Source organism: Labrus mixtus, chromosome 1 (genome assembly GCF_963584025.1).
Source record: "Labrus mixtus chromosome 1, fLabMix1.1, whole genome shotgun sequence".
Taxonomy (NCBI): Eukaryota; Metazoa; Chordata; class Actinopteri; order Labriformes; family Labridae; genus Labrus; species Labrus mixtus.
This window is the reverse complement of record NC_083612.1, coordinates 10279749-10293994: the sequence shown is the minus strand read 5'-3', so window position 1 is coordinate 10293994 and position 14246 is coordinate 10279749. Positions and strand designations below refer to the sequence as shown.

Genomic DNA, 14246 nt, shown 5'->3' with positions numbered 1-14246 from the left:
AAAAATGATGCTTTTTTGTTTTTACCTACCCACGTTTTTAAACCATAGTTTTAAACCAAACTGATGTGCATTTGGAAGAAGCTTTACCTTCTGTGTCAGTAAAAGACACCAAAGAGTGTGACAACATGTTGGTGTTTCAAGTCCGGCATAAAAGTGTGTTACTGTACTGAAGCTGAGCATTTCTGTCTGCAGCAAAGGTCAGAATTATTGTTTTACAGTTCTTGAGTTCATGGTAGATATCATGGTTTGCCATCCTTTCTGTATAACATTGCATCACTGACAAGCCTCTCCGTGTTACAGACGAGAGTTCCTTGCACAGATTTAACACTGCAAAGCATCACTGACACAACACTAATTGAAAAAAAAAAAAAAAGAAACCCAGAGCATGCACAAGATGGAATGAGGACAGCTTGCTATCTTTTTCGCCTGGTGCATTATATTCCATTACATAAGAGAGGATGGAGCTGAACACATGAGAGGATTTGTGTCTTTGCTGCACAGCCGCCGCTATGGCTAACAGCAGGGCTCAGAGTAAAAAAAATAATTGCCTCAAATGATAATTGCTTCAAAGCTTCAAAAACAAGTAGTGCTTTTTCTTTCCCCGGGTACATTTTTTTTTTCTTCCACATTTGCAATTAATCATAGCTTCAGATACTGCTCTTCTCACCCAATTAAATGTTGTAAAACACTATGCCCTCCAGCCCAGAACTACACGGCAGAGAGGCCGCTAAACGTGTTGTTCCTATCAAAGAGGAATGAAGGAGAGCAATAATTATGTAAACAGAAAATTAAATGCTTCAGACTTGTAAGGGGAAATGAAGGCTGTATCAAGCACCCCCACCCACTTTTATTTCCCTCTCCTCCTCCATGCAGCTAACCCCCTCCCTCCACGTCTCAGAATACATTAGCCTAGGTTTCACTGCTCGTTGTTTAGCTGGTTGCAACACGGTTTCTTCTGTGATTAGCTTTGATAGCAGAATGAGAAAAAAAGCACGAGTCGATGCCTTTGTCCTCGGAGCCGCTGTTTAGACTCGCTTCTCAAATCCTCTCTATTTAAAAGCCCTTTGTCTGTACAAACCAGTCCAAGGAATGAAACGGACCATTAACGAGATTAGCTCACTCATTCTGCTGCCGACAAAGGCCGCTGATCATTAGGCTGGCAGCGGGAACAATGCTGATCTATAATCTTATGCTGTGCTCCGTTTCAACTATAGTGGCTTATTTATTGTGCACTGAGGGAGATGACATAATGGCCGTCCTTTTTTCTTCCCCAAGAGAATTGCAGCACAAAAGGACAGGGGTTAGGCAGAGGAAGGAAAGGAAGACAGAGTAAGTAAAGGTAGAGCCAGTCCTAACCCCTCATTTCTTCTGGCTTCCAGTCAGCCCAGTCGACCAATAGAGTATAATAGGGTAGGCTCTTGAGATAGAGGCCTTTCTATATGTGACCCTGATATCACCCGAGTCACAGCGGGCAGGCAGGGGTTCCAGCTGCAGGCCTGTTGGTTGTGTGTATATTTGGCAGATATGGAGTTAAATTTGAAGCAGGGTTTACCAAGTGCACTAACATGCTGCAATTTCTTTGTGAGGTTCTGTGTAAAAAGCTGGATTGAAAATCTCTCAAGCAGTAATGAATGCAATCATTTTCAACTTAATATCTTAATTTTTGTCTTTTTAAATTGTGTTGCCGATCCAGAGCTGCGGCACAGCTGAACAGTGTGTGCCTCGACAATAGCAGCACTTCTCCTTCTATCGTCTGTTTGCATAATATCAGCAGAGGGCGGATCTATTGTGTTGATAGCAGTCACCCGGAGGGCCACGGCTTTGCTGTAGCAACAATTTAAGCTGTAATTACTCTCCTGTAATAGAAATGAGATGTGAAATGAGAGAGGACAGCCGTTATTTACAGGACCACACAAGGTTGCTTGTCTGGAGTAGTTTTAGATAAATGAACAGCGCTGATGCGTTTCTTGTCAAGGAAAATCTCCAGATCAGTCACGGTCAGTCATAGAAACAACAAAGAATTGTGTTTTTTTGTGTCTTTATGCACCAACAATCTCAGTCTCTCCGTCACTGTAGTTGCACTTTTATGAAAAAAAAGTAATGCACTAAAATGTTCTTATAATAAAAATAATTTTGAGCAGAATTTCACTCTTCTGCAACAACATTAGACACCAACTCCTTCTGTCCAGCATGTGGCAAGTCAGGACACCTAGTGAAGAGGTTAACAAAGTGCACATGAGGTGCACTACAGGGGCAATGGATGGGTCAAATAACACAGGACTAATCCAAGAAGATATTGGTCTTAGAGACATGTGTAAGGCACAGAATCAATGTTGGACAGTAAATGTTGTTTGCGGCGGCTGTGGATCAGTAGTATGGAGTTGGCCTTCTCCCAGCCGGAAGGTCAGGGGTTCAATCTCCAGCTTCTGCAGACATGTCAAAGTGACCTTGGGCATGATACTTAACCCTGAGATTTCTCCAGCTGCTGCGTCAGCAGTGTGTGAATGGGATTAGTTTATACAAATGGATAATTTATATAGCAGCCTCTGCCATCAGTACAGTATGTGGATGGGGTGTGAATGCGTAAGTATGAGCTCTTGGTGTTAAAAGCGCTTTGAGTAATCAGAGGACTAGAAAAGCACTTTACATGCTCAAGTCCATTTACCATTTAAAACTGATACTGCCTTCACTAAGGTAAAAATGTATCCTTCTCCGAACCTAATTGAAGAGATATACATGTTTGAATGGAGGAAAGCAGACACTTCCCTATACAGGGAGCATTGAATGTAGGATTAGACATAAGAGCTTGTGCAATGGTCTGAGGCAATGGATAGGTCCAATAGCACAAGACTTTCTCCAAGGACACTGAGGTTTGAATCATGTGCAAGGTCAATGTTGGATTGTAAAACCCATACTGCCTATACTACATAATGCCAAGTCTTTACTTATTTGTCAGTTTATTTGTCAGGGACACTACATGTAGGCAGTGTTACATCTAAACAAAGTGCAACCAATGCAATGTATATAGGACTTCTAGCCACTTCTAATTTGCAGTCGCCGTCCCTGGTTAGGCTTTTAGGAAAGAAAACACATGAAACAACAACTGTATGAAAATAGACACAGACATATTTGTCATTGCCTTAGCCTTATAAAGCATTTCACCATCCCTGCATGTTTGAATGAAGGAAAACAGACTAAAAATGTTCTTAAAAGAGGCCACCCTCTGGGGCCTTTGTATTAGTATTACACATCTATAAAAAAATGAGCAGAAACAAATTGGTACACCTACATACTGCAATGTAATATATCAAAGACATGATGTCTGTTTAGTAACATTAAGTAGGACACTCTCTCTCCATTGCTGTATTATATGTTCCTCTACTTTAATAATAACTAAACTCTTTAAGTCCATGAATAGTCTGCAGAACAGGATGATTATCCAGGGAGCTTTATCAAATGCTCAGGTGAATTTAGGTATAGATAAAGACAGTGTTCAGGCTTGCTGAGAAGGAAAATAAGAAAATAATACCTGTAATTCATCAAATTAATGAGGTATAACAGAAGACCAGGATCTCCTTCCATTAAAATCTTGCAGTAAAATTAGAGTTTCAGAGTTTGAAAGTCATTGAGTATGCAAGGCCACACATGTAGTTGTCCCTATCATCCCTCGAGTCACAACAAATGGAAAGGTCAAATTATACCTTCACAACACCGATCGTCTCGCTTCGTAAACCAATTGAAGTGCGGCAGTGGAATTTGAAAATGTTTTTTGCTTGCATGGGAAATAAGCCGTTGTCACTCAAGGCCAATCATCACCTGTTTAGCTTCTAACATGGCAAGTTAATCACACTCTTTCAGCTCTGAAACCCCATCGTGTCCCGTTTACTAGGACTTATTGCTCAAGGCTGCCTAAACACACTTTTTTTTTTTTTTGCCTTATTAACATTAGCAGGGACAGGCTGAGGAGCTGCAGACACACTCAGACTAATTCCCTTATTCCTGAGGGGGCTGCGATGATGTATGAGGCGAATGAGATGGGAGGCACAGGTCGATTGGCCAACACTGTCGCCATCACACAGTAATGAGATCTCAGGGGGGAGGGAAAATAGAAGCCGATTCCGCCACCTCCCTGCTTGCATAATATTAATTGGCTAGAATAGGATAGGTGTAGACGTAGGGATTTTTCATGACATTATTAAAAACCATATATTCATATTCTGATTCTGACAAATATCATCAGTGGGAAAGATTGACACCCATGAGTGCTTTCTAGAAACTGGATGATCATCTATTAGCTAGACCATAAACTGTTCATACCTAAACGTGCATTTCAACATTTCATAACATGTACCAATCGGGTTCTTATGCAATAAAGATATACAAATTATTTGGCAGCTGTACCACAACACCACACCCTCTATATGCCAACACTCGGGATTCCCTTCAAACTGAATTCTTGCTTAATAATCACAATTAGCCAACCGTATTTGCCAATATCTTCCTAAGTTTTTTCCCAATTTCTTTTTCAAGAAAAGTCCATTAAAGAGATTGGCATTGTGATGGTTGTTTCTAATTAGCATGAGGTCACTTCCCTGATTGTAGCAATAATTAATAAAGATAAGAAACGTTTGTAGATCCTTTTCAAAACAGAGTGTGTATGTGTGTGTGTGTGTGTGTGTGTGTGTGTGTGTGTGTGGGGGGGGGGTTATTAAAAGGGAAACTTGGTTGGTAAATTGGACCAATTGCTGATTGACTGGCGGGTGTTCTCTTGTAAGATGTATTCATTAGTTCTGACTATTTTCAAGCTCCAACAAACTTGAAATCCTCTGCAAGCACTCTACTGTTGTTGGTAGCTATTGTTGCGCGGTAATCACCTGAAATCAGTCTCTTGGCATCTTTAAAACAGTACTTGCTCCCGGCAGCCATGATAAATCCATGGTGGTGGTACAGAACAACTTGCCTGGGGAGGCTGAGGTTTTGGAGCAGCAAAATGGAATGGATTTCCTGTAAAATAAGTTAATTTATTTTCAAGGATAGTAAATGACGGTATTGGATTGGATTAGTGCATGACTGAAAGCACTGATTCCACATTTAAGGTGGTATGTGAGGCAAATCAGATACTGGTATTCTTATTGATAACACTAGACAAGGGATTGGCAACTGGTGTCCTGAGGACCACATGTGACCCCCTTCTCACTCAGTGTGGCCTACGAGTCAATTTCAAATATCGTTAATTGTTAACATAAACATGACCAAATCTGCCCTGAAGGATTTCAAATGGAGCTGTAAATAGACAGACAGACAGGGGGACAGACAGAGAGACAGATAGACAGACAGACAGGCGGACAACCAGATGTAAGTAAAAAAAAACGTACAAACTGGTACATTTTCTTTTCACCGCATTACAACAATCTGGTAGTTAGAATAAAATCAATATGACCTGCTTGGTAACCAAAGTTGCCCATCCCCAGCACTAGACTAAAATCTTCAAAATGAGTTTTAAGAGTTGAAGAAAGGCTCTTTTCCTGAGCCAACATGGGGGATCTACCATGTTCAGAGTATGCTCCAGAAAGAAAAGGATTCTTGTGGATGAACTTTGACTGACCGACTTCAACTCCATCTGACTTTAAAACTTATGGCCAATCATCAGCGTCCAACCTCACTCATGCTTTTGCAACCTTTTGTAGCCTGCATGGTTCCAAGAAGAGTGGAGCCTGTAATCAATGTATGTGGTTTTAGAATGACATGTTTAACAATCACATAAGGGTGTAATGTCTGCTTGGCATTTCCCAGATTTCATATTCCAGCACTCGTGCCGTCTTTCCACCATGTTGAACAATTTCCATGTATTTATAATCCATAATTCATATTCTAAACACTCTTAAGACGTCCACCCCACTGGCTGAAATGTACCATCATTTGCACATTGACCAGGACTTCTAGAGTGCAAAATATGGAGGAAGCGTTACAGACAGATGATATATATAGCATGTAAATGTGTAAATGTGTAAATGTGTAAATGTGTAAATGTGTGTGCAGATGTGTGTGAAGCATGAGCCTGGAGAGAATCCAGGGGGCCAAAACTGTGTGGAAGGCACTTTGCAAATTGCATTGATCTCTCCCTAGACCTTTCTTCCACCTGCCGCCCATCCTAATGACTGTGTTACAGGAGAAGAGAGGGGGGCTGTGCAGTCGGAAACGCCTCCTTTTTTTGCCTTTGTCCGCCATTCCTGTCTTTGCCTTTTCCTTCTGTATCACTTTCACACATTTGTTTCCATAATTTATCTCTTTCACCCCTGCATTCACTCACCATCACACATGCACACACACATATGAATGGACGTCCACCTGCAGCAGAGCATTACACACTTTCCTGAGCCAATTATTGGTATGACTTACATGTTTTCCCCGGTCCTGTCCCTCTAATTACAACATTATTAGTTGTCACGGTGATGAACAGCAGTGGAGAGGCAGAACATGGCTTAATGAATGAGAAATGATAGTGGAACATGTTAGAGGGTAAATTCTAACCCTGTTCTCCCCCCGCTCTTTTAAATTAATTCTGAGATGATTAAAACACCTAAAGGGCACTTTAGACCAACAATCAGAAGATTATATTTGGTTTTAAACTTCATTTCTTAGTATCAATTGGTTTGCTAGTAGATTTACAAACATGCATCATGTCTAGTCTGTAGATGTTGGCTCTCTTTTGCAGCACTGATATTCCATGATGCAACATATTTTGCTGGACGTTTACTGAGATCATGTGTAAGCGGTTTGGGAAATCAAAGCCTAATTAAGCGTAATGATACTCCTATCACTTGGACTGCAGCCAAGCATACGCACACTGTCATGAAAATTACATGAAACGGCTTTGTGCAAGCTCTTGGGATCTCTAGTTACAAATGAGGCCCTAGACAGGAGAAGGGCTGCATATCAAAACACTTTGTTCGATTAAATTGTGACTTTGACTGCTTGGATAGATTCTTCTACAGAGGATTAAAAAACGGTTTTCGAGTATTATACATTGTCCGATGAAGGTCAAGCACCAAAATGTTAAAATATGTTTGACAACGATGCAGCAGCCAGTATGTCCTCCTTAGGACATACCTAAGTTTAGATTCTGGTCCTCAATGGTCTGGATTTGTTTGGACTATAAGGCACCCCCCACACGGCCGTTTTGGATGCCCCTCGGTTTACCAGGCAAATCAACAGGTGTTGTAGTGATGGAGGCAGGAAGCTAACTGGTCCAGATATAACTGATTCTACCTGACCTAAAAGGCCTCTGCATGTTTCTAATAAGCTCCATGACAGGTGGTAAAACTAGGATAAATATTGGAGATGCTTTTAAAAAAAGTAGAGAGAGGTTAGAACACAGAAACTAAACTAAAGAATTTACATATTGTTGCTTTAACATTTATATATCATAAGGATACAAGGAAAGAGGTCGTGGTCTGTTGTACAGACTGGATGGCTGCATGAGGCAGTTCTGACAGGACCTCGATGATAACAAAAGAGGATTGCACCAATTTCCCAATATGGACTTGATCCAGTATTTAACAGAATGTGATAGCACAAGGGATCCATCCATGTTTTCTATTCTGCGCTCCAATGTGTGCCTTGTGAAACCAGATGTACTGAGACTTAGACTAAACAAGTCAAAGACAGTGTGTTTCCCCTCACTTCACTTCACTGAATCCTGTGTAAACAGGGCTGTTAACACTCAGGTGCACATGGGAGCTCCCTGGATAATGCTCCTGTTTCTGTGTTTATGATGATGATGGACCCCTTGTGAGGTTTGTTGTACATCTGAGAGCTCAAGCTGTGGCACTCCTCTGGCTTGAAGAAGCTGCCAACTCTCTAACGAGTCTCCTCAGACTTCATAAGAGCCCTATAGACTGCTGGCGACTGTCCTGCTTCATCTGCCCCCAAACCTGCAGAGGCTGTCCCACTGCGGCAGCTCCACTGCAAATATTCAGTCAAATATAGGTCACACTGTACATGGCTGAGAGGACATAGAGTCTCAAACTGATGCTCCTGTAGGTGCATGCATATACACACACTTAAAATGTCAGAGGGCATGTAAACATCCACACAGCACTCTACAAATACTCACTTCCATTAGGGTCACAGAGCTACAATAAAGAAACAAATGCCACTGCAAGCTCATCCATTGATTTTCATGGTAATAAAAATAAATATAAAACGCTTCATTTTATTGTTCAGTGCAATAAAGGAGTTGTTAAACACAATGCAGCTTTCCCAGAGTCAGAAATCATTCTGCTGTATAATAAAACAGCAATAAGTCACTCTGGTTGTAAAACTCAAGACCATTGACTGTCGTTATTCAATAACATATCCTCATGGGCTTTATTCAAGATGCGATTTCTGAATTGGCAATCCAGTAAAACAGGCCAGAGCTGGCCAAAAGCCAATATTTACTGGCAAGAAATGTGCATGTATAGTGACGAGAAGCCATTTAATAAGGAAACATATGAATGTTGCATGAGTATACCATGAGGTTCAGGCCTTTTAAAGCCCATTTCTTCATGTAGAATCTGGACATGGGAGTCTTGATTGGAAGTGCTCTGGTTTTCTTCAATACTACATCTGCAGTCTGATCTCTACTGGCCAATCACGTATCGGCAGGCTTTGTTTACAGCAAAAACAGTCCGTTTGGAAAGCGGAGAAATTACCTGCCAGCTCCAGTCGGCGGTAATGTAATGATGATTTGTTGACCTCTTTGAACAGATATATGCATAAAAGTGCAGCTGACAATCAGTTATAGATCAAACATTTCACCTTAAGCCACAGATCTGCACGACGGAGTGTCACTAAAGCCAATCAGTGTTTCAATTTCCCATCTACCTGAATCGTTTCGTATCGTGAGAGTTTTGGTGCTCTGTGTAGAAAACACACAAACACACTAACTAACATTATTCCAATTCCCGCCCTTCTCCTCTTTCTCGTTCCATCTGTGGGGCCAATCTGGGGGAGTCGTCTGGGCGGGGCGACAGGTCAACAGGGAGCAGAGTGAGCAGTGAGGGAGAGGAGGCACACATGTGGAAAAAACAGGCTGAAAGAGGTCCAGAATCAATTTTCATCATCTCCGCGGCAGCTGCTGCCTGGTTAGGTGATGTGAAGGAGGAGTGAACCAGACCGGGCATGATGTTACGGAGCAGAGGATCAGCCACCATCAAAGGATGTGGAGGACTGTGTTTGTGTGTCTGGAGGGGCTGTTCCAGGGCTTGAACTTACCTCTGCAGATGGTGCCGTTGCCCACGTAGCCCGGCTTGCAGGTACACAGGTGTCCTCTGATGGTGTTGGTGCAGATGGCGTTCTCGTCGCACAAATTTAGCCCGCTGGCGCACTCGTCATGCTCTAAAGGGAGAGAAAGATAGAGACACTTCTCAGTCAGAATGGCTGGGTGTATCTGTGTGTTCGCTGTGTGAAAGATCATGAAAATGCTTATTTCTCTCTGAGTGGAGAATTTTATCTGGTGAGAAGATGGTCAACAAGCTAATTGGCTGAAAATACAACATCCCAGCTGAGCTTTATTCCAACAACAGGCAGCATTATAAACATCAGCGTTCCCAAGCACCAGTTGAAATGGATATGAAGGGATTTAGTTCATTAAAAAATATTCCTTCAATAACCAGGGCGAGGTTTTTTTTCTTTTTTTTTTCTAGCAGTGTTATATTAAAACAAAAATCAGATGGTAGGTTTTTGGAGGAACAGCTGACATGCCAGGTGTGCGACTGATTGCTGAGTATCAGCAGCAATTAGCCTAATGATGTTGGCTCGGATATTTGTGACTACTGAGGCCAAACATCAAGAAGTATATCAACACTTAACACTCACATAATCATGTAAACAAGTCCAGCTTCACAGAAACTTCCAACCAATAAATCCAGACAGATATTTCTGCTTATGAGTGTTTTTACATGCTTGTTATTAACTTGGATGTGAGCCTTATATCCTGGTTTTGATCTACAATCTTTACTTGGAACATGAAAAACCTGTTACATGATGATAACATAACCAGATTTCTTATCATCAGTGTGTCTTGATTTCACAACCATTTTAGTCCCTGAAACTTGTAAATGGTGTTTACATGTCTTAATATTCCTGTTTCTACTGGAGCGCTCTAGGTTGCGTGTTCAGGTTTCTCAAAGCTATGATCTGAATCTTTGAAAACACAGGTATGATCGCCACATCCAACATGAAACATGACCAAGATAGCTCATAAACCTGATCAGAGCCAGAATGCTAGTCTGCAGGTAAACAACCTTCAATGTCTCGATATTAACAAATGTAAACTATGGACTCAAAGAAGGTACAAAAAACCTGTCAGGCAGCTACAGAGATGTCACACTTGTTCTCCTAAAAGCCTTTTTTTGGAAAAGACAATATGAAGCAAGTTGGAAAAAAAGGCTTAAGATATTGTTTCATGCCAGGAACTCGCTTGGCAAATACATTTTTATACAAACATACTAACCAAGGCCACTGTTCTTTATTACAGAAATGAGAAAAAGCTAATATTTTTCTAATAGCGCTGTCAGCATTAATTATTTTTTTTCATTTTTTAAAATCCCTTTGTCCCTTTGGGCAAACCGTTGTACAGCCATTGCAGCATCTGACACAACTGAGCCTTTGATTGACTCATTTCACTTAAAGAAAAACTTCCAGACAGCTCAGATGACATTCAAAATTAATTTCCATCTGGTGACATCAAACATTTCACCTTTTCACTGTTCCCTTCAGCTGTTTTTGTTTAGCTTTCAAACTTTAGCTTGGACAAGTTAATGTTATAACATTCGCTCAATAACATTAGCGGAAGTTCCTTGTTTTATTTCAAAATACAAGCATGATCTTCTTCAAACATGCTAGTAAAGTACCCTTAGCTTAGGCCAGTACAGTACAAAACTGTGTACTGGAATGCACAATAAAGGAATTTAAAACATGCAAGTAAAAATAAGATTGATTGCAATAAACTCTTGAAATTCAGCTCATTAATTGTATTTTAAAAAAAATTATCATTTGACACCTCTAATTTCTGCCTTTGCAAATAAATAAAGTGCATAAAATAATGTAAACTTAAATATTCAAAGCATGATGGATCATCATGTTTGATCCGTCTAATGTAGCCAGGGAGTGTATTTGTATTAACTTAAGGATCACGAGAGAGAGGAAAACATCTGATATCAAATTTTGAATTAAAGCTGAGTTATCTGTTCTACAGAGTCATTACAATACAAATATGAATGCAGCTAACAAAGCATGCCTCTTGCTGGCATTGTTAACAGACAATACTTCCCTGTTAAGAAGCTTTGGCTGCAGATGGCTGCAGAGATGCCAAGTGAACCAGTCACACTTTAGAAACAAAGCTTCACACCAGCTGAGTTCTCTACAGCTGACAACCGGGAGTACGACTGCTGTCATGTCAAAAACACTTGCGAGCAGGATTTTGACATTGCTCCTCTTATCCTTGAATTGAAAGCCACATTGTGCTTCATGGGCTGGATAAATTGTAATGCCATAAAACGGAGTCTGTTTTATGATTTAAAAAAAAAACAGTGCAAGGTCAGCAGAACAGAGATATACTACACAGAGCTGTGTGTAGGATACACACTCAGGGTCAGTCTTTTATGTCCTGCTGGGGACCATGAACTGCTCTCTTGGTTTTTATATATTTGCTGTTTGCTAGAAACCAGAGGGAATAAGAGGAGGGTTTAGTGCTGCAAGAGGTGCATGATTAACCAGCAATAAGAGACCATCTACTAAACATTAATTCATCCCACTGCTTTGACAGAGAAAGCCTGCATGAAGCTGCATAGCAAACACAAGATGTTTGGTAAATATTCTCCACTTCCCAGACTCTGATGCGAGGCTGCATCCGCTGAGGTTTTGGGAAAAAGTTTAGGGCATACTTTATTGAAAACTTGAGGTTTTGGAATCAAAAAGTCATTGCCTGAAGCCTGAAAGGTGACTCGGGAAAGAGGGCAGCTTTGATGCTACTGACATGACACACACTTTTAGCTTGATTCAATTTCTCCCCATACTTACTGTCTATGGTCCTAACTCTTGGTTTTGGGTTCTGCTACATTGATGGGATATCCTACGGGTTGTAATAATCTAGCCCTGCACATGGCCTCTGAAGTGGGGCGTTGTTGACGGTATATTAAGTGTTGAAACAATGCTTTGCTAACTGAGACAACGTAGCGTGAAACATGGCTACTGTTGCGGCCAAAGAAGATCATATCTTAAATAAACACAGAAATAAAACTAATGAAATATCTTATTTAATGTAAGGGTAAGACACAATTCTGCTGACACATTGACCTATAAGTATCTGCAACAATGACAGGATCCCTTCACTTTTTGTCAACTCCTACATTGCTGTTGGTTTGAACCCTTCAACCATCCAGAAGTACTTTTACAACGTTTGATACGGCAAAGATAGATGGGGATGGGGACTTTTACCCCTGCACTAATTGTCCTCTTTATTGCTTTACATTATCCACATGGCATACATACTGTACAGTAGTACACTGTGTTTGGGCATGCAAAATTCATGCACAAAACATCTATTGACAGTTTGTCTCTCTAGTTGTCTTGCTCATAGTTTTACACACCAACATTATGGGAAAATAATGGCTGATTTCTGACAGCTCTAGATTTGTTAGTTCTATATTCCACTTTGCATTAGACTGCTTCAACATGCTGATTACACCAAAGTCTCATGTGACACATCAAGTACCACATGTTCTACTAATTATAACCGTACTGATAGATCTTAAGGAAGCTGCTCTGGACTTGACCTGCGGCGACGACAATCCTGCTTAAACTGCAATGAGCAATTAGAGAAAAAGAAAAAGGGCTATCGTATTCATACATTTAAAAAAAGAAGATAATTATGACAATATGAAATAGTAATTGCTTATGAATATGGCATTTGTTTATTTTCAGCAGCCTGTTTATTGATTTAAGTCTTGCTGCTGAGGTTATCAATCTGATTAAGCTGCAGTTAACACATCTTCAATTAGAATCTAACATGATTTCGGATGATTATAAACAATACATTAAAAGCAAGCCTTGATGCTGCTGCAGTGGGGATTAGCAGCAGTGTCGCACTGTTGGAGCATCTTTTTTTTATATCAAACCGTACGAACCGTCTCTTTAAGTGCCAGTCAGGACCTAACCCTGAGGCTGCCTCCACTTACAAGACACACACCACCACCAAAACACACTCTTCATTATTATGCAAAAGCCTTGGTGGGAGTCATGACTAATACATTCCCCTTAATTAATGAGTGTTGCTCATAAAGCCCCAGAGCAACTGGGAGAAATTATTTAGCTTCTCTGTTCCCAAGGATTCCCTCCCGCACGTTGAACTATAAAGTGGAGGTAGATGTCAACAGTGCCACTTTGGTTGTGTGGGAGTTAATGTGATGGGTTATAAAAGGCAGCCTACATTAATGTTGGTGCAATAAAAGGGAGAGTTACAAAAAAATAAATATTCCGTTTGTTAATGGCTGTGAGCTGATGGAGGGGAATAAGCAAAACACTGGCAGCCATGGATGCTTATTTACTGTTTAATGTCCTCCGGCCAATTTATAATGATCATGTTGGAAGTGTAAACAGACAGATGCTGTGGCTGAATTGATGGATAATGAGTAAGTGGGACATCGCCAAGCTGCATGAGCAATACATCCTCTGGAAAAACATACTTCGGGGGCTCTGCAGATACTGTTGCATTGCAGCACAAGAGGAGCTCCAGCAGGTTCAATTATAACCTACTTTAGCTTTGCACATCTGTGTACTAGTTTACTGACCAGGACAGAGCCAAGAGCAGAGGAAGACCAATGAACAGATGGGAGGATTATTCAATACCAGCAACCAAAAGTGTGTGTTTTGGAGGGAAGTTTGGGTGAAAAATGAGTCTTAATGTTTATGTCATGTCAAGCTTAATGCAGTTTTAAAGAAGCGATGTCAAACATTGCTGTTTTATCTTCCTGGTGGTTCGTCTGAAATTGCATGTGTGGCTTTGCTTCCAAGTCAAATTGGATCCAAACGATGATGTCACTGACTTGTTAGGCTGTTTGTTTTCACCTTAAAATGTGATATGACTAGCTCAAAGCTACCTCTTGTACGATGCATCAAATGGCAACATTTATGTTTAATATTATACAAGGTCCCTTTACAAATATGCAAACTTGAGGCTTCAAATAGGATGTGCGAAAAAA

At 40.7% G+C, this 14246-nt stretch overlaps 1 protein-coding gene across 1 annotated transcript in view; it reads right to left on the bottom strand.

The window, feature by feature from the left end:
• LOC132991998 (protein kinase C-binding protein NELL1-like) overlaps positions 1 to 14246 on the bottom strand; it is a 259382-nt gene that overhangs the window by 46429 nt on the left and 198707 nt on the right. The window contains exon 14 of the mRNA XM_061061100.1: positions 9259 to 9381. Coding sequence (XP_060917083.1) covers positions 9259 to 9381 — 123 coding nt within the window. The remainder of the gene's footprint in view (positions 1 to 9258; positions 9382 to 14246) is intronic.